General features: G+C 35.9%; 2 protein-coding genes across 2 annotated transcripts; both read right to left on the bottom strand.

The window, feature by feature from the left end:
- Positions 1 to 2,572: 2,572 nt before the first annotated feature.
- Positions 2,573 to 15,166, bottom strand: LOC135682175 (uncharacterized). Its single transcript, XM_065196940.2, has 5 exons — positions 14,814 to 15,166; positions 11,477 to 11,576; positions 3,790 to 3,903; positions 3,155 to 3,268; positions 2,573 to 2,809 (listed from the first exon to the last, which is right to left on the bottom strand). Exons 1-5 carry the CDS (start codon positions 15,132 to 15,134, stop codon positions 2,775 to 2,777), a joined length of 684 nt encoding a protein of 227 aa, XP_065053012.2. The 5' UTR covers positions 15,135 to 15,166; the 3' UTR covers positions 2,573 to 2,774.
- Positions 15,167 to 16,645: 1,479 nt separating this feature from the next.
- Positions 16,646 to 21,249, bottom strand: LOC135682173 (uncharacterized). The gene is made up of 7 exons (XM_065196937.2): positions 20,673 to 21,249; positions 20,137 to 20,236; positions 19,644 to 19,757; positions 18,743 to 18,856; positions 17,878 to 17,988; positions 17,304 to 17,411; positions 16,646 to 16,785 (listed from the first exon to the last, which is right to left on the bottom strand). The coding sequence occupies exons 1-7, from the start codon at positions 21,012 to 21,014 to the stop codon at positions 16,757 to 16,759; spliced, it is 918 nt and encodes a 305-aa protein (XP_065053009.2). The 5' UTR covers positions 21,015 to 21,249; the 3' UTR covers positions 16,646 to 16,756.
- Positions 21,250 to 24,445: the final 3,196 nt, after the last annotated feature.

Below are 24,445 nucleotides of genomic sequence, written 5' to 3'. Positions count from 1 at the left end.
GCTGTCTTCAAGTTTCAATAGGATACATTCGCACTTTCTTCTGTGTTGAGGGATTGAAGGAAGTTGTATCTATTTCTAAGATTAAGTACAAACTGTCCAGATAGTGTTTGGTCATTCCTCGGCACTGAACAGTTGAATCTGGGATATTTTGTTGACGGGTTTTTTGTTGGCTCCAAGACTACTGATCCTACCTGTCGCGGAGACAATACGATGGCCAGAGCCTACACATTCAAAAGAATTGTACCCTTCGCAGTTTAATGAACCATTGCTCCATTTATAATTAACAAGAATATAGTGCAGCTGGGCTTTCGTGTTGTTTGGGTACAAGAAGGTTCATTTCTTTCCTTCTTTCTTCTGAAACTTCGTATTCAGGCACACTAGTTTGTTTATATTTTCAGTCAAGAAGAAGAAACAATTTCGATTTGAAGATTGATTGTAGGAATGTATGAATCCATTTTCTCTTCCTAGTTTTTAAGTCTCCTGCGAATATGACAGTATTGTGTTTTGGGAATTTTCTCGTGAGCCCAGACCGTTCGTAATAGAAATCCATGACATCGGTGTAATCACTACAGTTTGTTGGGCTATAGCATGCCACTATGGTTGCCTTTGGATTTCAATTGAAGGAAGCCACCCAAGGATTAATTTAAGGTGCAGTGATGACTAATTTGTGCAGTGATGAATCGAAAATGTGCAGTGATGAATTGCAAAATGTGCAGTGATGAATTACTTCACTAAAGAAATACTCCAAATACTACTGATTTGGATGTTTTTAGAATAAAGACAAATTAATAGAAACTATAATCAAGAGTCAAATGAGATAATAGAATCAACCTACGTGTGAAACTTAACTAAAGCCAGCTTTAAAAAAAAGATAATAAACAGTTAATCTCAAACGCACTTTATAATGCAAAAAGTGTTTTTAAGAAAATAGCAATAGTACTGGAAAAGAAATGCGGCCTGTTTCTCTTCTTTTGTGTGAAATACAATACGCCACAATGATTGGAGTGAATACCATTTATATCTTTGTTTAATATTTGATAAAAAAATTTTTGGTTAGGGTATCCATAAAGCTAGCCAGGTATAGTTTTGAAAGATTAGTAGCAGTTTCAGATTTGTATCATATAAACAAACCTCATATTACATAAAAAGTATGTAATATACAGTAAGGCTGTTTTTTGGACAGTTCTTAGAACATTGAAATATGTAACATGAGTAGAGGTCAAGTCCCTAAAAACAGCATTTTATGAAAAGAAACAGCTAGAAACAGTTGATTTGCCTTTTAAGGATCAATGAATAACTTACAAACACAGTGAGTGATTACATTCCATTCCATTTCCCCCATTCACAAAGAAATACTATATTGATTCCATAGGGTGGAAATGTAGAAACAATTCCCTGTTATCGGGTTTGCTACTTTATTTTCTTTTGTTCAGGTTTGATATGTTCTGGTAAGATTTATACATAATCAGTAGCAGCTGTAGTTAGGCCAAATTACACTGAAAACGTCCCTGAAAACAATGTAAAACATTGTTGGTCCGTCCAAAACAGGTCCAGTCAAAACTTAGCCACACCCTTAGCAAAACCCTATTGGCCCCAAAAATCTGCATTTTACGCTGTTTTGTGCCTTGATGAAAATTCCTTAAATTAATGCCTGAAGCCACCAGTATTCTAGACGATATGGTTTCGATGTTGCTCAATGCTCTCTGGGCTCTTGGACTAAGGAAAATGCCAACGCCTCCAACTGAGTTTTTGGAACAGAATGATGTGATAAGAATCCAGTTTTCGCCGAGATCGTGGTGTTTTTGGATACAATACGATGCTCTTGATTACATATCTCTTCCTGGTTGGTTTCCATTGCAGCTTGGATGAGCTCACTAAGTTGAGATTCGGAAGATAACGTTCTAGCATTGAAGGTAGCTAGGTGCATAGGTTTTTCACACTGCAAAAGTTTATGCCCGGACGCTGAATTTTCGACTGCCTACCGGGCGTTTGCAGGACATGACCCGCGCGACGGGCGATGCGGTCTGATTGTCTAATATTGAGCTATGTCTTTTAAATTTTTCAATAGCTAAAAATATCTCACGGTCGCTACTCATGTGGATGTAGATTTTCGATTAAGTCTCCATCTCTACAAGAGCAGCTGGCCAATGCCCAGGCGTCTCCTCCACCCCGGTTTGATATTTGGAGTTGTACTTCTCTTAAGTTGATTGCCAACCAAAGCTGCCCAGCAGATCCTACCCGGAATCTTGTCTATCCGTTCTATTTCTTGTTGAAAATTGCAAGGGGTAGTCTTTATATAGCATCAGAGACTCGCTCCCGTGCCACTTAAGCCGTGTTTAACACATTTCCATCCTGCCCCAAGTTCTCTAAGAGAACACCCAAAAAGACGTGGCGCGGAGGTGCGACTTCGGAGTTCACTCTGCTTTCAGCTGAAAGCAGAGATCTCAAGCAGGACCAAGCATAGAGTTAAATCTCAAGCATAGAGTTAAAACGAGGCTAAAAATGCTGCACTCTTAAGGCAGTTTTACGAGCAGTTCGTGATTTTGCAGTAACGTTTTGAAAAAGGCTAGCATAATAACATGGTTAATACTTATGCAAAATGAATTTTTACAAAATGTGACTTCTACTATATAATGTTGTGACATATTCTATGAAAATTTTTCAAAGTCGTCGATGAAATGCTTCTCGTCACGTGCTTAATGCTGCCAGTGCTTAATGTCATTGTCAGTTTTGTGGCTTGTTTCTACTTGCAGTTGATGACCATCTTGGTGACTTCATTTTCTTTTTTTCCACCAACCTGGAGGTGGAGCTACAAAAAATTTGATTAATTGGCAACCTTTAATTGTTATGTTCCATTAAATCCTAGAAGCTTTTACATTTGGATATAAAAAAGGGTCTATCACCAAAAATAAATTTCAAATATATTTTGCCATCCTGCTACATAACAAAGTGAAAGGTAGGAATTTGCGTTAAATATCATACATTGTCATTACGGAAAAACTATCGGAAAAGTCTATCTGGAAGTTTCAAATAACACCCAAAAAAAACTTACTTTCATTATATGTAATGATTTGCTGTTTATTACAGTACGATTGTCTCTATTATCACTAACATTTATGTAAATTTTTTTAAATATTTCGTAATAAAATCCTACCAGTTTCGCATCTAGATCCAGAATAACCATCAATACAAGAACAACTGTAAGAATTTATGTGGTTGTTGCAATTCCCTCCGTTTAAACATGGATTGCTGCCGCATTCATTTATGTCTAAACAAAGAAAAATAATTATTCTTGGTGAAAATTTGAAAAAATCAATTTGACTACTCTTATTCTTTGCCTATGCTAGAGTTTCAAAAAATTTTGATCAAACTTTATATTCAATATTTGACTAGCATTGATCGAATCTATCATACGGAAGTTAAGAAATTTTTGTATCTAATGACAACTCTACTACATAAATGAGTTTTATATGCATTGCCAACGAGATCAATGGTGGCACCAGCAACAAAGCTCTGGAGGCGGGGGGAACAAGACAGAAATCCCTTTTTACTACCGGAAAACGCCCTTTTACCACCAGAGAACGGCAATTATATCCAAAGAGTGTGCAAATGACTAATTTTTGGTTATGGAAAAGCAGTTTGAAAATCACAGGATTACATCACAAAAAGTACCCTGTTAAAATATGACCCCTCCCTCAACAGTTTCTCATCGAATTTAGACGAAATGCAAAAATGATCCTACCGAGAACTGGGGGCACGTTAGCAAAAATTTATGAGTAGAAATCTTACCAGTTTGGCATCTAGTTCCAGTAAAACCACCAGCACAAGAACAAGTGTAGTGATTTATGTAGTTGTTGCATCCTCCACCGTTGTAGCATGGACTGCTGGCACACTCATTGATATCTTAAAAAAGAACCAGTCTTTGTAAACATTAAGGAAACTGATTTGACTAATTATCTACGCCAATGTTGTTATAAATGTTTTCTTGCGCGCTTAATCGACAAATTGGCAATGATAATTTGCCGTAGATTTTTCTTGTTTGTGCAAATGGTTTAACATTTGGTAAAATGGGCATATCTATGTGAAGCATATCATAAAAAATACCATTTTAAGCTCCTAGCATTATTTTGCTTAATAACAAAATTTTAGTTGATTAACCTTAATATTTATAATGGATCTTAATATCTAAATGTCACCAATACTACAATATTTATTTTGAACTTTCCCATATTTTGTCAGAAATTTCTTTTACCTCAAATTCTCTCCCTATGTTCTACCGCTAGATTTTGATAATTATTAGATTGAAAAGATTTCTTCAGTTCAACGATGATAATTTAACAAACCAAACCAAAACTCCCGAATGTCTGGAAAGCTTTTGAAAGAAACTTCTGACATCACTTGTTAAAAATTAGTAACATTTAGATGAATTAATTAAATTCATGGCTTTTTTAAAAAGGAAGTATATATCATTGCAACCTGGTGTTGAAATGCAAAACGGAATAATTTATAAGAATGAGAAATGATATGTCTAGGAAATTTTTCACGGAGAAGGGAAATGGCAAACAAGAAAAGAAGACTCTTGTGCATTAATAATACAATGAATTGAAGGTAAAAGTATTAGTCATCTCTTTGATTTCCAACTACGCCTTGATATTATTAGCAAACGTACATAGAGCAAAATTTGCAATTGAATCGTAATGAATAAGCTAAATGATATAGGGCATTCTTGAAAATGTTGAGAAAATGTAAAGTTTTGAAATAATTAACTGGATACTTTAAACTTCACATCAATCAAAAAAGCTTTTTCATTATTAACAAAGTTTGTCAAACTTCTGTTCACACCAGGCAGTCTTTTGAGATGATATCAAGTTGTCATTTGTTGTCAGAAATAGGGATTTCACGCAGAGGAAAAAAGATTCTGCTATCATCATCATAAGAGAAAAATATAATAAAGAAATCCACTCTTTTGATCCCTTATAAGGTCTACTGCTTCTTAATGGTTGGTAGATACGATATTTGATAAAAGAATCGATGCTCAATGAAAACTTCAAGCAACGCCTTCAACTTTCGAGAGAGACATTCTGGATGCTTGTCAGACATTTTGCGAAGTGAACGTTACTCGAGAACGAAAACCATTCAGAACCAGCCTTTCTCCTGAAAAAAGTCCAAGCTGTAGGCTTTACAGACTTGTCCACGAGGCATCGTGTCAGGCATGTGCAGACGTTTTTAACATAGGTAGAACAACTAAACATGAAGCGTTCTTCGACGTAGTATCTGTTATAAATGCCGTGAAAAATAACTTTATAAGGTTTCCTGTAACATTGGAAGAGAAATGAAAGCAATAAATACTTTCAAAAACCGATTTGAAATGCCGAACGTTCTTGGGGCTACCGATGGAACACTCATTAAGATCAAGGTTCTTAACGAAAATAAAAAGGTTACTTCAGTGGATTCCAGCGACACGATGTTGTGAGCCAGGGTATTGTTGACGGCAATTTAAAGTTCTTAGACATATTGGTTGACTTTCCCTGATCAATGCACGATGCGATGCAAGAGTGTAGAGAAACACAAAAACCAGTTAACTGCTATATAGAAAATTTGAATAACTGGAAGAAGCTGTAGTGATTTTTTCGAACCGTAATATGTCTTCCATTGTGTCACTGTTATTAACACCTTTCATTGTCTCTGTATCCACAGCAACGTAATCAACAACTACCATATAATATCGTCTCTTGCTAGCTCCGTGTTTTCTGCACGTTGAATTAGACCTAAGGCTCAAACGTCGTTTGCAAGGATCAAACACGTTTGATGGTAGAGAATTTAAAAAAAACTGAAACGGTATAAAAACTGTAGTACACAGTGAATAAATGAACAAAGCTACAAACAACGAATAAATTGATTAAATGTAATAGATAATGGATACATGCATAAAGCCAAGGAAAATACTGAAAATGATTTTAAAAACTGTCACTTTCGTGTGATTTCTCTCTTCTTCTATTTTTCTAGGGGCTTTGACTTAGACGTGTATTTTGTTTCTTTCTTTCTTCGCTTGCATATACCATACTCAATGTCCTTGACATATTTTGAATTGAGATTGATTGTAATCTTGCATTTGCATTCACATCTTTTACTGTCTCCACTAATTCGTTTCCCTGGTTTGACATTTCTTCCATCAATGCATTCAATTTCTCTGCATTTAGCTCTTTCACAGTCTACTTTTACTCATTTCCTTTTTTTCATCTCCCCACGTTCTTTGATGTGATTTGACTATATCAGTTCTGTGTTCTGATTATTATCACTATCATTACCTGCATCAGCATCTTGGTTAGACAAATCGTTAAGTGTATGGCTGATTATCTCAAACACTTCTAAAGATGGATTGGATGAACCATGTACTGTAAGGGTTCTTTCAATGGCCATATAGATATTTCCTCCAACTCTAACTCTTGTGCTCTCTAAAATATCCTGAATTTCAAACCCAGCTACCCAGGATATTTGTAAACTGTACATGTCTCTCGTACCAAGAGCACCGTTAACTATATCGAATAAGTCGTGTTGCTGTTTCTGTTCTGTTGCAGCCACAAACCTCTGTGTATCTATCCGCGTGATATTTAATTTTTCGTCTCACAATTTTATGTCGATTTTATTGTGTGAGAATAGAAACCCTTGGTTTCTGATATTACTGTGCGTATTGTGACTTCCGCGGGACATAGGTGTGTACCACAGAAAGAAACATGTCTTCGAATACGAAGATATATATATATATATGATTATATGATATTATTTATACTCAAGAGAGAGAACCTCCATGCCTTGTGTTCCTAACTCTAAATAGACACTGACGATCACAGGGCGTGATGCGAAGAGGTCCCGGGAATGCCAAATATGATAAAACCTTCTCACCATGTGTCCCGGATCCCTGGACCCAAATGGAGGTTTTCTGTCTCCTTCGCAATAATGCGTGAATTAAGAAATTGTACATTTGTTATCGTAATATGATTCCAAATAGCATACTGGGGCTGTTTAATGGTGTTAACATAATTATTGCATGTCCATAGAATTACCCGCTAGATTTTCATCAGTTTGTGATGGGCTATCTTCAAAACATGGAATGTATAATGTTGGGATGTTTGAACGCTAGAATGTTTGAACGTTTGAATGTTGGAATGTTGGAATGTGAATAGAAGAACTTTAGTCTTTGCATGAAAGTACCTTCCTATAAACTCTCGTATCAATGAACCCAAATTAAATACAAATAAACTTGTTTGCATGTAGTTATAAATATTTTAGACAACACATTCCAACGTTCCACATTCCATGTTGTCAAAATCAGGGGTGTCGAGAGGCGGGTTAGGAGGGGCAAAAGATCCGGGGCCTATTTAGTTATAGTATTTCGTTAATCGCGCCAAGGAGATCACACCTTTGATCATCATATGCATGGCAATGCAGCAAGAAGTGTTCAGTATCCTCAATTCCGTTGTTTACTAGGCACATAGGATTGACTGTGTCGAGAAAGTGATGAATGAATTTGTGTGAATTTAGTTTACTGAGGCTTACGGGTAACTGAGTGAGAATGGCAACTTTGGGTCACAAATTCCATAAAGAGGCTTCAGGGCAGGGCGGATAAGAGAAGATATTCTACTTTTGAGTAAGCTGACTGTAGGCGATTCTCTGATCTCAGAGGCAAGGCTAAGCTTGACTGAAAGCGCTCTGTTCTTGCATTAATTCGCCCAACGATAGCATGATTTCTAAGTGCGTAAGTTGAAAAACGAGTTTGTGGAATAGGATGTCTTGTATATTCCGGAGCAAGGTTATTAATAAACTTAAAGAAGAGAATGAGACGCCTAATTCACCTATTGTCCTAATTCACCATTATTAAAGATTCCCAGCCAAGCTCCTCGTATATTTTATTTCTCGAAGTACTTTTCCACTCGCCTGTTACAGCTAAGTCAGCAGAATACTGGACTGATTCAATTCTTTCCATTTGGCGGTGTAAGACGATTTCATGGCTGAAGCCACACACTTTCTGCGGGATATGATAATAACGTCACCATAGTCAAGGTGAGGCCCAACATGGAGTTTGTAAAGAGAGTTTAAAGGTGATCAACGAGAATATTTTTTCTAGAAAATGTCACTTCAACTGCTTGCTTCGCCGGGTCAGGATTTAACGAAATCCTCCAATCATGTGCCCAACGTTTGATACGATCTAAGTCATGATTCACATCAGCAGCGCATTCATTTGGGTTGTGAGCAACTGAAAAAATCGATGTGTCATCGGCAAATAACTTAACGTTGCATTTGAGATCTGTTGTCAGATCATTGGTGTAAACAACGAAGAAAAGGGGACCTGAAATCGACCCTTGTGGAACTTTTGCCATTCAAGACAGTACGCTGCATGCGGTCTTTTGAAAAACTGCGAATCAGTGATAAAAAATGCCCAGAGACACCATTTTGCTGTAATTTGTAGATGAATCTGTCATGCCATACTCTATCGAAAGCTTTCGAAATGTCTAAAAAACTGACCGTACATCTAGAGGAGGGTTGCAGTCAAATGCAAGAAATATAGAGTGAACAATTGAGATCAACTGGTTGATAGTATCCTGGGCGAAACCCAGATTGGTTTGGATTAAGCAGTTCATGAAAGGAAAGGTGCTCGTACAAAGAATCAAACTTTAACTTTTCAAATACTTTACCAAGTATAGGGAAGAATGAAATGGGACGTAGTTATATACAGATGGGACTCTAACGAAATCATGCGCACATCTTAAATTCAAAGAGCAAAAGCTGCATTTAGAAGTTTTAGGCCCTGGGTTAGGCTCTATATCACCACTCAATATAATGGAGCTGAAAGTAATCCATTGCATATATATTATGTTGCTTGGTTGGCATATTATATATACATACCCATTGCGATGGGCGAGTTCTGTTGTGATTCGACTATTTTGTAAAAATGCTGTACTAGCTATTCCAGGAAAAAGTACAATTATTTCTGAAACGAGATGGATTAAAAGCCGGGCATGAAAGTAAATGCGAGTGAAAGGACTCCAGAAACAAGGCTCTTGTCCTTCCTTGAGGAAGAAATGAGCCGCAAGAAAATGCAAGGTGACAGTAAGGGGAAAGACTAGAATTGAGATCGAGACAAACTTTAAGGAAAGAAAGCATAGTTTTAGAAATGACAAGATCAGAGGCACAAATCCCATATGATGGAGAACCTGCTTGCACGTTTTGTTTTTGAGAGATGAACTGAAAACTCCAATTGCTACTCGCCATTGATTCAATTCAACCAGCATCAAAAAGGAAAGCTCTCCCTGGCGCGTCAACACGTGTGCATCTTATGAAGGACCTTTTACATAATAATACAGGTATACTTCTCATTACCTTCTCTATAGACAAAAAACGAAAAGTCTCACTTAAAAATTGGTGAGAAATTACTAAATTTCTCGAATAGAGCATTCTTAAACAAATTGTCTCTACTGCGAGGCAAAAGCACTTACAATTAAGCTATTTATGAATTTCACTGGAAACTTTAGGAAGGATCACGAAGGTAGGTCTTGCATATATCATTACTTTAACTTGCAATAGTAAGCGTGGTGCTTAGGGAATTGAACGGGAGATTAAACGTGGACATAAACAATAGCTAAGTTTACGGGTATTACGTAAAGCAACGTTTAAAAAAATAAACAACAACGACAAGATAACAATATATTAATTTACGCTGACAATATCAAGCGTTATGTTTTAGGAATAAAATGAGAAACAAAATAACAACATAGTCAATAGCCAAATCAACGGGTATCGAGTGAACCGTTTACAGCGTCCAGCAAATCTTTCTCTGTATTAAAAAACTTAAATTTACCAGACTTCGTCTTCAAAGCTAGGCGAAAATTAACGTGCGCCAAATCAAACTCTACTTCGATGTTTTTTTTTGGTTATATATTTAGCTTTGGATAGAAGCTTGGCTCTCCTTGCCGTAAGGTCTATAAGAATTGACTTACTTTTGGGGAGTTTTTTCCTAACACGATAGGCAGCAACCCTACTCTTCCAGGATTTGAACTTGACTATTATGGCTTGCTGTATCCTATCATTTACTAGCTTCCTTGCACCAACATGATGAGTACGATCAATTTCAGCCTCGGGTATAGCGACTTCCATTTCTATAAATACTTTCTGCACTGCCTCCATGCAGTCAGCAGGAGACTCACGTTTGCTTGCATCAGGTGCTTCAATTCTGTAGAATCTTAGGCAAGAGCGACGAGTATACTGTTCTGCGTTATCAATCTGGACTTCCAATTCTCGCATATGAGCTTCGCAAATAGATAGCTTATTCTCCAGAATAATGATTTTGTTCACTAGTGGCTTTGTGGCAAGCTCAATCTCTCAGCTATCTTGGACTCTAGTTTCCTTTCAAGATTTGATATCAATTCCTCCATGTATCCCTTGGTTGCAAGATCTTTAATAGCCTTATCAATAATTCATTTGATTGTTGACTCATCTATGGCTCGGGCTGGGCCGGTTCTTCGGCTGCTCGTACGGATCTTTCCGTCGTCACCCATGTTTGACTTTGTCCTTGGCCTAGGCATTTGACCTCCAACAGCCTAACTCTCAATTTTGTCGTAAATAGGAAACGTTTGGCTTTGAATTTGTTTACCTTGCATTTAAAAGAATCTATTTGCCCATTGCAGTGCTAATGGTGAAATTCAGGTCATAACTTTTTACATTTTTGTGATTTTTATTTTTCTCGCTACGAGACACGTCCTACCCTCACTCTCGCCTTAGCATATGGCCTTGATTCATGTTAAATGTTTGTGCGCATTCTTGTCAGAATCCTTAAAAAGCTTTTTTAACAAATTTAGCTAAAAAGGGCGCTTCCGAATTCTCCGGGAGACTGAAAGGCGTGGCCACCGGAAATTTTCTTAGGGGTTCCAGTAATGTAAATCACCTCTGGGCCCGAGCTGGCTCTCGATGGCCCGGTTCAAAATTGCCAATTTCAACATAGCTCAAGAGCTCTATGAAACAATATGTCAGATTTCAGATTTTGCTGTTCGCATCCTGACAAACCGTTACCAAGATAGGACAATAACAGATTAGCATTATTAGGTTTCTAAATGTAGTGCGAATAGGGTCTTAAAAGAGTCCCATGAGACAAAAGGCCGCACTAACTATTCGCCATAAATTCTTGAAATCCAAACTGATATATACAATGTCAAAAGTAAATAAACAAATACAAGCAATAATAAGTTTTGATGTAAAAAATGCGCTTCTCAGCAAAGCTTTAAAGAACAACTGACATTAACATGGGAAAATCTTTCTATGCTGACGTCCTATAGCAACCTAAAAAAAACAGCTTTTTCCATATTTTTGCAGCCTGATCCTTCCTAAAAGACCTGTTATGGAGAAATTTGCATGAAAAAGCTAATGACTTTGGCTAATTCTTGCATTTTTATGTATATAGAGTACAAAGATGAATTATCCGTACCAATGCATTTAAATCTTCCGTTTCCAGTGCACGACTCTTTGCATATGTATCCCGGAGAGCAAGGAGAGGATGCCCCTATAGCCATGCAGCCAGGCGTTGTCTGCAAAAGACATTTAAAGCGAAATCAAGTCATTAAAAGATAACTATAATATATCGTAATTACTAATTGAAATAAGCTGTGAATACATATGACTGTTTTTTCAAGTGCCAAGAGTATTAAAGAAAATATCTTCATTAGAAGTCGCTTTGCTGTTCTTAATTATTCGGTAATAGTAAGCACTAGATGTGTTTTGAAGATTAGATGCAGAGATGATGAAAGAGAATAAGAAACTTGACTAATTGATCTTTCCTGACAAGACGAAATTCGTTTTCCCTGCTAAATATACGTATATCAATAAACACCGATTTAAATCCTAGCTACTTTTGATAGGAAAAAAATATTTGTTAAAATGCAAAAAATTAATTCAAGATTTGGGTCAGTTTTCATAAGAGAGTTTCAGTGCTGAGAAAGCAGCGTAAATGTTTTGTTTCAAAAGTGTGAACTCACTTCAACGGCGTTTCCAAATCTTGTACCATCAAGAAATAATTTTCTTATCATCGAAATAGAAAATATTAAGATGTTAGTCACCATAGATGAAATGGAATATTTCTCCCAAAATCACTTTTAGGTAAGGCTATTTCAAGCGACTTCTTTGCTATAAACACGCAATGAGATTCAGTTAGATTTCGCGGATAAATTACATTTTGCATCTTTTTGAAAGAGTTTGTTAGAGTGATTTTGATAAGATATTTATTAAAAATTTGTTTCACGATCACACTTGTACACAAGTGTTCCTTACAAACTGATAAATCAAAAGTATTTGATAGGATCAACGATCTTAAGTTAATTTGCAACCAATAGCTTTTTGAGTTACTGACTTAGCTTGTTGGGGAGACAAGCAAAATGCTAGGAAGATGGGTATGGAAGGAAATCATTATTGCGTCTGCTCTTTGGGTTGCCTCAAACATTTGAAATTTTCGCTCGTTTGTCTCCTAAACAATAAAGAGGCTTCATTTCAAGTGAATTTGAACCTCAATCCTGGTATCAAATTCAAATATTTTTTTGTAAAAAGTGAAATGAAAGTTGAACGTTTAATGATTGCAAAAGTTTATTGAGGAGTGAAGTTAGAAAGCCCTGGTCCCAGCTTGTTTGAATTCCTTTTCGCATAGGAATTGTAGTTATTTCTGAAAAGATGCAACATGCAACAACAAAACTTCAAAATGTTTATGTCTGAGCATAAACTGGTTTACTGAAGCAAAACAAACTTTTTTCGTTTGAAAATTTATTCAAGAAAAATCCTACATGAAAATATATTCAAATGATTGATCACTTTTGACTAAATGTTACGCTTAAAGACTAAATGTTACGCTTAAAGATTGACAATGAGAAATGAAAGATTTTAATGTGCAAAGTTTTTTTGTTAATTGAATCTTGGATATGGTAAGGTGGGTGGGTAAGGCATTTTTTTTAAAAAAGTGCTTTCCTTTAACTTATTCTTTGAACATGCTATGGATTTGTAAATATATTGAAACTACATAAGATATTTATGGCTCAGGATCGGTAAAAGCATTAAATTTTGAGCTTAAAAGTAGAGGGTAAGAACTGATTTTGCATACATTAGATATACTTTCAAAATAATTTTTCACTACATCGCATTTTCGTCGTCATGTTGCTTTGTTCCTGACTAACTTTCGTATTATTAATCACTACAAAATACAAAGAATCTTGTGAACAGCATATCCTACGTCTCTTCATTCATACACATGACGTAAAGTTTTTTGCTTGGTGAGAAGGATAGCCTGCAATGCCCTCCCCCATTGGTGCTCTCCCCTTCTCCCACCTTTCTACATGAAGCTACAGTCTACTTCATTTGATTATGTAATTGTGCAGTCCAACTTCGGGTCAAGTATTTTCAACCAACCAGTTTCGGGAAAAGGGGCATATTTCTTGGCTAGGAATTCTGAACATCATTAAGTGAAACAAACAGATTTTCTTAGTCATGTTTTTTTCTTTCCATACCTGCTGGAAAAACCCCAAAACCTCATATTCAGCTTTATATCCATATATTCAGCTATATTATTTTATATGATATTCATTCTGTTAATTAGCTGTTGTATAAAAATTATTTATGACATGTTAATGTGATAATACAAGTACCAGAAATTGTGAGGGAAATATTCCTGGCAGTCTGAAACGAACTTATTAATGGAGGCTTCTGGGTAATTTTCAACCCATACCAAGAATCTGCTTTTTTAGGAGAAGTGGCATAATCTGTAAATTGAACTAAGAGAAAAAAGTTAATGTAGTATAAGCATTTTATTAATGCACATGTTTGAACAGGGCTGAAGCTACAATTCTTGCCAATAAGGTTTAGGACATCTCAATAAAAAAATAAGAAAGTTCACAACGATTGTGTAATGATTCTGTTACTCAACTATAGGTGTTGATTCTCAATTCTTGTTACTCAACAAACATGTCAAATGTTACTGATAACTGTCAAAAACAACAAAACATCGAATTGTTTAGACATTATAATAGGAGAAGAGAAAGGACGTGTTCCAGTAATTTTGGCAAGAATTATTGGTAAGTTTCTAGGTTATCAGTTGTGAAACAGGTTAAGCTAACATTCTAAGGATTAAAAGTAACTGGGACACTGACAAATTGCACGAAGAATGAACAAATCACATTTTGCACCACAGTGTACTTTGTGCATGGAGAGCGCTGGTCCAGTAGCCACAACAAGAAGGTAAATAAACTTTCCAGAAACCATTTAAGTCAAAAGAGTTCCTTTTCTTGCGTTAACAGATTGCAGAAATAAGTTAAAGGATTAAGTGCATAGAAAGCTCCTATCGTTCCATCAAAATCATAAGCCAATATTCTCAACCATTCTAGTGCATGAAATATGCGGAAACGTTCTTCTATTCTTTATGTTTGTAATGCGATAGCTATAGACCCTGGATTTTTGTTCTCAAATGCCCATGATTTGCATTTTGAAAAAAGTTTCTAGCTTGCTTTTTCATAGCGTTTCTTTCTTTGAAAAAGTGAATTTGAGGAGGAATTTTGAGTAGCTTTGAAAAGGTATTTTTTAATTAGCTTTGAAGAGGCATTTTGAGTAGCTTTGAAGAGGTATTTTTGGGTAGCTTTGCACGTTTACTCCAATCAAACACGATGATTTGTCTTTGGTTCAAGAATTTCTATACGTTTTTTAAAGATATCGCAATAACTTTGTACATTAATAATATTTTGAAGTCTACCACTGCAGAATGCATCAATACAATGTCAAAAGTAAGCACTTACACTTTGGTAAATTGGCTCATAATGATTCCAGCCATCTGCCAAAGTTGTGCCTGAAAGTCTTGTTAAAGACAAAAGTTCGCAGTTGTCTTTTGAACCTTTTTTGAAATTAAACGATTTACATTCGGACACATCCAAGCAACCTTTAAGGCAAAATGACAAAGATGGGGCACTTATTGTTGTAATAAGTCCCCCAGTAGCCTTTTGTCCTCTGTCCGTTATTCTGAAAACAGAGTAACGCCTGCAGGAACTTTTGTATATTTGGTAACAGGAGACAATTGCCGCTGATGCAGTCAATAAAACTATAAGCAACCCACTGTCCATCTCTGGAGGAGCTCTTCACACGAAGCGTTGTGGAACCGAAATCAAAGAAACAATTTATATACAACCAGTTTTTTATATGACAATTAATGGTGTCACGACTCTTTATCATACATTATTAATCGGAAGAAAACCAGCCAATGAATATACTTCTCAAAGAATGTATTGGTCTTGAATTGCTTGTACTAATAAGGCTACTAATTATGAAGTAAATCAGTTCCCAAGCACTAGTTGACCCAGTCTGGATTTGGGCTAATGTTCTAAAATTAGAGGTATTCGATCTGGGAGCCAGTGAAGGGCAACTTTCTTTATTAGTACCAAGGAAGTTGGAAAAGAAGAGAAGGCATCTACGTAAAAAATGAGACTTCATTTGACTTCCGTATTGCAAGGTTTCTTTTAACAAGAAGCAGGCTGAACATATTGCTACTTGATCATGGACATGTAACATTGTGAAACGCGGTGTGTTTCAAATCATGTGATTTCATCGTAGTAAGATGTTATCACCCGTTATGAGTAATAAACTAAACATAACGCTTTTGAAGTTTAAAATTTAACACTTGTCAATCACGCAAACATTTGGAGTCGCCATTTATGTTGTACGTTTTTGCATTAACAAGGGAAATCACAGCACCTCTTCTTATGTCCCTTGTGAAAGTAGTTCGATGGCTCTTTACATTCTGAACAATATGAACCGGAACATTTTATACCCGGACCGGTTTGCATGCTAAAATCCACTAATCGTTTCAGTTTCCTGTTACGTAAGGGCTTGGGTACATTTTTGCATAACCAAGGTTGCCATTCATTGCTGTACCTAAACCGTTTGGCATGCTAAATTTCACCATTCGTTTGGTTGCCTAATGTTTAAGTGCGTAGGTACGTTTAATTGCTGAAGCCCTCTCACAAACCCTACAAACCTTGCAGCCACCCTGGATATACTTGGATGAATGCTCAGCAATACCATAATTATTTTAAGAACTAGATATGGGTAAATAAACTTAGAACTGCCAGCGAATTGACGAGTCTAATCTTAGAGAGATAATGACATTGAACAATTCATACACGAGATACACATATTTTGTTACGGCTTATGATCAAATAATTTTAAAAGGCATGAATTACAATGTATCAAACTACAGGTGTTATTTGAAACAGTGACTTTTTAACATTTTGTACCAATAAATCTCTAGCTGAGACATGACAATATAAGAGAACCTTATAGAAATAACGCTAAGAATTAAGCTTATAGGTTACTGTTAACGTTCTATTGGTGTTCTTTTTCTCAAGGAATCATACTAATGACAATTGATAACGAAGGTTTGATATGAGTTCTTCCACGAATAGCTGTAAAGTACCTATAATGAGAAGACTGCTGTAAACTAATAGGAATTTATTGGCAAGATTTCTTTTACATCTCTTTGCGGAAAATCCGAAATATAAACATGACAAATCAAAAGATGGATGCAATATACTGGAAAAGACGGCCAGCAATCGAAGACACTTACTTTATACAAGACACTATAAATACAATATCGCAAAGCTACTTTGTACAAGACAATCAGCTCTACTTCCACCCATGCACATCGATGATGTTCAATTTTAACTCTTTTTTCCAGTTTCCATTTTCTTTACTTTTTTCCACAAAAGAGAAAGCATTCTGTTAAAAAGAAACAAATAATTTCAGTAACGATGTTCAATAACGGTAGTCTGACCTCTTTAAAAACTGGGATTGTATCTAATAAACTGTGGGGGGAAGAGAGGTTCTCCGATTGTTTTAATTTAAATAACCAAGGGATTCTGGCTGTAGAGGCTTTTTTCACACCATCTCTGGTCAAAGATGGAAAAATAAAGATTTTACGGTCCATTGCAATATTATAGTGCAAATTGCTGTAACAGCACTAATATTTTGAAAAAATAAAGTAATCTTGATGAGGAAAACAGTGTTAAAACAGGTTTGTTGTAAGCTGATCTGCAAATATACTGCTCATTTTTAGAAAGATTTCATAGACAGGGCAAGAAAAGATTCGAGGAATTTTTAAAAAGTTGAATCTAATACACTTCATAATTTAGACAGACAATCAATCAATCAGCAAAATTTCAGGTAGGCCTATTCATCGTAGAGTTTAATTTAGCTAAGCATCGTAGATCTAAATTCATGCAGTTTTCAAAACTTACCACATCTAGTTCCAACTCTAGCAAAGGGACACTGGCACTCGAATCTGTTGACACGATCATAACATATACCTCCAAATTGGCAAGGGTTACTGGCACACTCGTTATATTCTGTTATGTGAAATAAATTCGAAATATTCAGTTGTGACAATGAAAAGCTGACAGTACATTGTTGCATTCTTTGTTGTTTTCAGAGATAAAAGAAATAAAAATTCTATATATAAAGATAAAAGATAATATTTGTTTTGCTTTCGTTTATTATCGAACAAGAAACCCCGATCTATAGGTGTCCCTTTAAAGAAAATTTGGATAATTTCGATAGACATTCCTCTTCTCTGTTTAAATGAACTTTTTGATAGAAAACTTAGAACAATTTGAACTTTTGTCGTAGATTTCATGTCGCATATAAATGGAATAGAGTAGGATTTAATGTCTACATACGTTCCATCACAGAAAAATAATATAGTTATTGATAATATTAAGGTTTCAACAATCCTGGAGTGCTAGCCCTTCTTTTTCATATACACCCCAAATTATTCAGTGAGAAATATTGTGAGTACAATCTGCTAAGACTTACCGTATTGGCATCTACTGCCATAATATCCTGCGTGACAGGAGCAAGAATAACGATTAACATAGTTGTAACAGATTCCATTAACACAAGGGCTGCTACTGCACTCGTTGAAATCTAAAAAACATTGATTAACCTTAAGCTTCAAAGCTTTAAATTATTTTTTTAATATAATCTGATAAGAAATGACTCAAGAACGTCCAAAGGAACAGTGGAACAGCTCTCTAGAGCGAAAAGCTAGCAATCGCTCTTTCAATTTAGAAAAAATTTTGAAAAATATTTCAGCTTTTCGTCTGGCATTTTCCACCTTAAGACTCCATTGTTGAAAAAATAAGCAAGCGGCACCCTAACCAGTCACGAGCTAGGGATTCTGATTGGCCTAATTCGATCAACAACTTGGTATAAATACTTCCTAGCGTAGAGTTCAAAATGTGTGCTCTGACATTTTGAGCGATAAGCTACAAAATACCGATTAGGTTTCAGTTTCAAAGCTTCAAATGAATTCATTTTCAAGATATTTGGTAAGAAATGACTCAAGAACTTCCAAAGATACAGCTGAAGAATTCTTTGCTCAAAATTTTGAACAGAATAGGTCTCCTTGAAATGGGGAAGTTGCAACTTCTATGAAAATTGTTGTCTGCTTACTTTTTCTTAACCTAAGGTACTTACTAAGACATGGTATTAAATTTTCATATCAAGACAAAATAATGCTTCTAATTGAATTTCTTTAAATTATGTCAGGGAGACAATTGCAAACTGTAAAGGCATAGCCATTAGAATACCCCTTGTAAATATTCTTGTGCAATATTTAGTAATAACCGCTGCAATGAAAATATGCTAACAAATCTTAAAAGCAACAGTTAAATCTTACCTGTTTCACATCTGGTTCCCACGTAACCTGGTTGACAAGTACAACTATATTTGTTAATATGGTCATGACATGTTCCGCTGTTGAGGCACGGACTACTTCCACATTCGTTAATGTCTGGTAAAAAACATACATTTATAAATCAATCTCATTGCAAAGAGTTCTCTGAGTCAATTTTCTGCGATATATTTTTTTCGTGGAAATAAAGTTTTCCCTTGTCATTCGAATAAACAACACATCACCTGAATCAAGATGTTTCAGTATCACCTTGCCATTTACCTGCATTTGGCAATATGTAAGCAAATCCTTACAAAGTTTAGTATACTTTAGCAAGTAAACGGCACCTTATTTGTCAAAATAAAAGAAGACAATTTTTTTCCTTGTTGCTTACCCGTTCAATGTTTTGAGAAAAAGATTAAATACGTAAAACAATTTTTTTTGTGGTGCAGAATTTAAAAATGGCTTTAAAGAAGCAAAAGTTTTCAACTATACTTTAACTTTTTTGTCTGTCTCTCTTCAGACGAATTTTCATTAGGAATCAGATTATTGGTAAAGCCGTTTCATCTAGCAGTTTTGGAATCTATCTACATAAACATGAAAAAACCTCTGTTGTGTAGACAGAAGAAGATCGTTTTCACCTTAGAACTCAATTGGTATTATTCTCAATAGTCAAGCGGCACTGATTGGGCAACCTTGACAATCATGCGCTCGCGTTTCTGATTGGCCTATTTCGATCTACAACTGGGTATATATATTTTCTAGCTTAGAGTTTTCAATTTATTATGTTCTGACGTTTTATACTCTGAAAAGTGTTAGACATTGAGCTTAATTAAGTTCCAAAATATTTGGTATTTTCCCACTTTTAAAAAATTGCCTAAAACCCCTTTCTATAAAAAAATTTCACCTGTTTCGCAATTTGTTCCAGTGTATCCAGGGGAGCATTGACATACGTATCGGTTGATTTGATTCAAGCAAGTAGCTCCATTTTTGCACGGATTGCTTTCGCACTCATTAATGTCTGTTCATGGATAAAGATATAACGATGAGAATGCATGAAATATTAATTTTTTGGAATACTTTGTCAAAGAGAATGTGTACACAAAATAGTTATTGCTATTCCAAAAGAGTATCAAAGGCAAGGCAAATCGTATAAAATCCTTTGATTTTAATTTTATAATCTGAATGAGATCTAGTGGAAGCTAATCTTTCCAAAAGACGCTTTGAATCTCTAAATACATGGGTTTTCAAAAGATATAAATTTGAATCTATAAAGTTAATCCGAAAGGCGAAAAGTATGTCCTAGATGCTTGATTTGTAATCAGTGGTTAGTGACAACTCCTCAACTTCATGAAAAGTGAAAATAGCAATTGTTGGTAAAAAGAAAAAGAAAAGTATACCAATGCATTTGAATCTTGCATTAGCATCACACGAATCTTCACACCTAAATCCTGCTGAACATGCAGACCCGGGACCAAGCAACATGCAACCAGGTGTCACCTGTAAAAGTTTGTATAAATAATTCGCCATCTACATGACTGTTGGAGCGCTATTTGCGTAAGCAGCATTGCATCTAGATTCCTATTACAGAGGCAAACAATGTTTTATCGTTATCTCAAACAGTAGTTTGAAAATAAATAAGTTCTTGTCAGTGACTGAATGTCTCAAAATTAAATTTTTCCCCTTGTTTAAACACTGAAAATATTTGCACGAATCATAATAAAATTTTGATACTTGTAGCATGAAAATGCGGTCTATTGCCTTTGGCCTTGACATTAGGCATTAGAAAATGATATCCAAATGTACTAAGAAAACAAGACACATTCAAAAAGTGTTGCTTTCCTTGAATCATTGCTAAAACACTTATGTCGGCAATTAGCTATATTATTACAAACAAATGTTACCAAGCATGTTTTCTATGTCGATGACGTCTTACCGTTTGAGCAACAGGCTCATAGTGATTGCATCCAGCTGCAGCAAAGGAGCTTCCAGTCAATTTATCATTGCTCAATGTTTGGCAGTTTTCCCCTTTGCTAGTTGCAATATAATTGAAGCTCTTACAATTTGATGTGTCCAAACATTGTTTTAGGCAGTCCCGAAGAGAATTAACTTGCATAGAAGCGATGACGCCTCCTGTCACTTTCAACCCTGTCCCATCGACCTTAAACAAAGCATATCGCCTGCAGCTGTTTCTATGTATCAGATACTGGAATGTACCATGTATGGTGAAACATAAAGTAAACAGACATATCAGTTCCAGATGACATTGTCCAACCATCTTTGTTGCTTGCGGCACCAATTACATGACACTGAAAATAAGTACATGTAAAAGTAACGGCTGAATAATTTATGATCAATCTCTCATTCAACGCTCATTAAGCAATTTGGCCCATTTCACATCAGCTGAATCGAACAACCATTGTCTTCCTTTGCATCATTTAAATCAGATTTACTCCCTCTCACAAGAAAACGTGAAACTGCAAGACTGACGAATATTTTGCAACAATCAATGAGTTTTAAGTCTATTTGAACCTACTTTACATTCCACAACCAAGCAAATTTTTATTAACACTGCTCCAGCTTAACAACGTGTTTCTTCTTATTAGTTGGAACAAAATGCCACCCCTGTGTTAGAAGTTCGGTAAGCATTTTTTTCATAGAGTATAGTAGTTGAATATAACAGGGGCAGCAAAGTTTTCCTCTGACTGGCAGAAGATGGTATTTCGTGCCAATGAGTGGGCTTAAGACTGACTGAAGACAAGCTTTTAGCTTGCAAGGGGCATGGGAAAATGGAACAAATGAAAGGGTGATTCAATTTTTCGAAAGGGGACTCCTCTGCTAGCTGACTTTTTCCTAGAGACGATTTTCCACTATAATATAATCTTCTTTTATGTTTATAGTCTATAGTCTAGTAATCTACTTTTACAGATATCTTGAATTCGCAAGAATGCAAAGTTTATTGCAATAAAACGTTTACTAATTCATGAGCTTCAAATTTAGATTGGCACCTAATCTTTCCCATGCAATGTATCAAAGCCCTTGCTAGAGCACAATTCCATGAAAGAGACTTGTGGCTTGCAAACTTAGCCCGAAAACATATCCAATAATTCCAATGCCTTGCATCTAAAGAGCATGATATATTTCATGTACACCATGTATGGAAAATTTTGCGTTTTTAAAGAGAAACCCTTTTGAAGGCAATCAAGAAATTGACTGATTCATTATGTGTAATCTACATGATCATTGAATTTAAATTGTCCTGTGGTGCCATTCAGCCCACTTTTAAAGTCTCCCTGTATCCGAATTATTGAATGACTGCATCAGGTGATTGAATTCAGTCTAAACAAATCAGGCTTTTACAACACAAGTCCGTTCCCCTAGCAAATATATTCACAGTTATCTCTTAACTGATTCAATGCCCTATTCTACACAAAAATACCCTTCATCATCTGTACGTATCACTCCCTTTCACAAATACCCATAACTTGAAAAAGCGACATATTCACTCTCTTAGCAAACAGATATTGTGCTTAATTGCTTACTAATTTGCGGTAACACCTGCAAATCTAGTCCATTCAATATTCTGAATGAATAGGATTTAACAACCACCTATACATATCCAATGAACTTTGTTTTCTTGGTTACCACTCATCCATCAAGTCTTCACACACTCAAAATCCTTATTCTTTGAGTGCCTCTAGAGGGGGCCTATTTTAGATTTGCGGCTGCACGGCTTCGACCCTATCTCTTCGTGCGTTCTACGGATTTGGCAATGGGATTTCTGCGGATTGCGGCTTCAGCATAGAATGCGTCTTGTGTTTTTGTTTTAAATTGGCAACCGTTTACGGCTTCTAGCATGTAGAAGTGTTTTCGAAAAATATGCAGTCGTTAGATGTTGAATAATATTTAGTCTAACGCAACGTGAAACAATGTGAGAAACAATAGAACTGGCCATAAAGTTAGTTCTAACAATGTTTCTCTTTTAATACAAGTGCGCATTTTGCTTTTTTCGCAATGGCAAGTTTTGCAACTGTAGCTGTGTCTTTGCGCATTATTTCAATATGGATTGCGGATTTTGGCTGATTTTAACACGTTATTGCTGCTTTTAGACATCCAAAATAAGCCCTCTCTAGACTCGCTTTGAAGACTGGAGCAACTGGACCATTTCCAAAGTAACACTTACTTAATGAATTTTATACTTAATTACTGGGCTAAGTAAAACAGGAAATAACTTTATTTTGTAAATTTTCTTTCATAAAAAAGAAATATTTGGTTGGCATGTGGCTGGATTGCAAATCTTAGACAATTTCCTTTGCAGCTAAATGAAGTTAGCATATCTATGAAACAGAAAAATGAAAATTCCTAAAGAAATTGGAAAAGAAAACAATTATCTATAGAATTTCTGAGAGACCTGTGATGTTTATGCAAGAAAATGCTACATTTCTTGCCACAACAGCATACCAGCCTGCGCACGATTCCAAGGGTTTTCCCAGAGACCAGTGTAGCCCTGAAAATTCAATCTAACTAGTCTCAACAGTTGTCTCATTGCACGTAAACCAAACACCGTGCTCGATGAGCTTCATTGTAGCAAATACTGCGCCTTAGTTTATCGTGAGTCTTTTTAAGTGGTTTTAAATCTTTTGCCAAATTACCCCACTCAAGAGTGTATGTTTTCATTGCTCTTCTCTGTAAGAAACACATTTGCTCTGATATGCTAGATAGGTTTATTTACCGTGAATGCATTTTAGTAGACTTTTTGTCGTTTTATTTCGTAGATTTGCGTTGATCCTGATCAGCTTTTCAAAATAAGATGACACCAAACTCATGAATTCAGAAAAACAGGCTTCTTTCCCAAAATCAGCAAATGTTGATCTTCGTCTTTATCTTAGTCCTTTATCTTTATCTTTATTATGGTACAAAATTTCGTTACATTAAATCCTCTTTTATTGCTGAAAACGAATTATAAACCAATTGAACAGGCACGGCGCCACTAGGGGGCTGGGAGGCTGAAGCTCCCCTACTTTCTCAGAGATCAACATATTTTACCGTCCTTTCTATCATTTTTTTAAAGAGAGTATGAAATCAAAAGAGACCAAAGTGTTTAGATGCTGCTTGATTTTATTTGATAGATTAACTAGCTTATTAAGGTATATTTCTGTTATTTGTCTTTTATTTTTATCAATTCAGTAGTTAACCCTCTCTATTATTGCAATGTCATTTTTTATGTGTAATCATGGCCTACTGAAAATACTCGAGAAAAAGAAGATACACATGGGTGTTCAGGAAGTAAAATTCTCTCAGTCAATTCAACGTCATTGAGATGTGCACTCTGACCCATTGGTCACCCTTTCTTCCTTTCCCCAACGTTTGTCGCCAGAGTTTTAGCATGACTCGTCCCCTCCCAATTTTTTTCTAAAAATCAATAATCAATGTTTTTCTGAGAATCGTCGAGCGGTCTATTCTGAGCGGTATGGTATTTTGTTGAATTTTAGTCCTGGAAATGCATTTTTAGCCATTCTAGAAGGCTTAATTTAAAAAAAATTCATTCGCGTCGGACCCAACCACGGTGGGTCCTTCTATGTCACTAAAGTTGATTCTTAGCTCTCCCAGGTTCAATTTTGTGGCGCCCGTGCCAGGGCCGCAGACAGGATTTCTGGGCCCCTGGTCAAAACGAAAGAGAAAAGCAAGGCAAACCGGAGGCGACCCTTT

The sequence above is a fragment of the Rhopilema esculentum genome, chromosome 16, assembly GCF_057945365.1.
Source record: "Rhopilema esculentum isolate cy_ngs chromosome 16, ASM5794536v1, whole genome shotgun sequence".
Taxonomy (NCBI): Eukaryota; Metazoa; Cnidaria; class Scyphozoa; order Rhizostomeae; family Rhizostomatidae; genus Rhopilema; species Rhopilema esculentum.
The sequence above is the reverse complement of the archived record's forward strand: the minus strand, read 5'-3'. Positions and strand labels throughout refer to the sequence as shown.

Bases quoted from the DNA above. Each gene is read 5' to 3' on its own strand.
- LOC135682175 (XM_065196940.2), bottom strand. From the start codon at position 15,134: ATGGACAGTGGGTTGCTTATAGTTTTATTGACTGCATCAGCGGCAATT. The intron at 11,577-14,813 runs GTAAGTGCTTAC...TGTCTTTTGCAG, and splicing joins ATGAGCCAATTTACCAAAGT to ACAACGCCTGGCTGCATGGC. The intron at 2,810-3,154 runs GTAGGATTTTAT...AATTTTTTGTAG, and splicing joins TGGATCTAGATGCGAAACTG to CTCCACCTCCAGGTTGGTGG.
- LOC135682173 (XM_065196937.2), bottom strand. From the start codon at position 21,014: ATGGTTGGACAATGTCATCTGGAACTGATATGTCTGTTTACTTTATGT. The intron at 19,758-20,136 runs GTATACTTTTCT...ATCCATGAACAG, and splicing joins TGCAAGATTCAAATGCATTG to ACATTAATGAGTGCGAAAGC. The intron at 17,412-17,877 runs GTAAGTCTTAGC...TTCACATAACAG, and splicing joins TGGCAGTAGATGCCAATACG to AATATAACGAGTGTGCCAGT.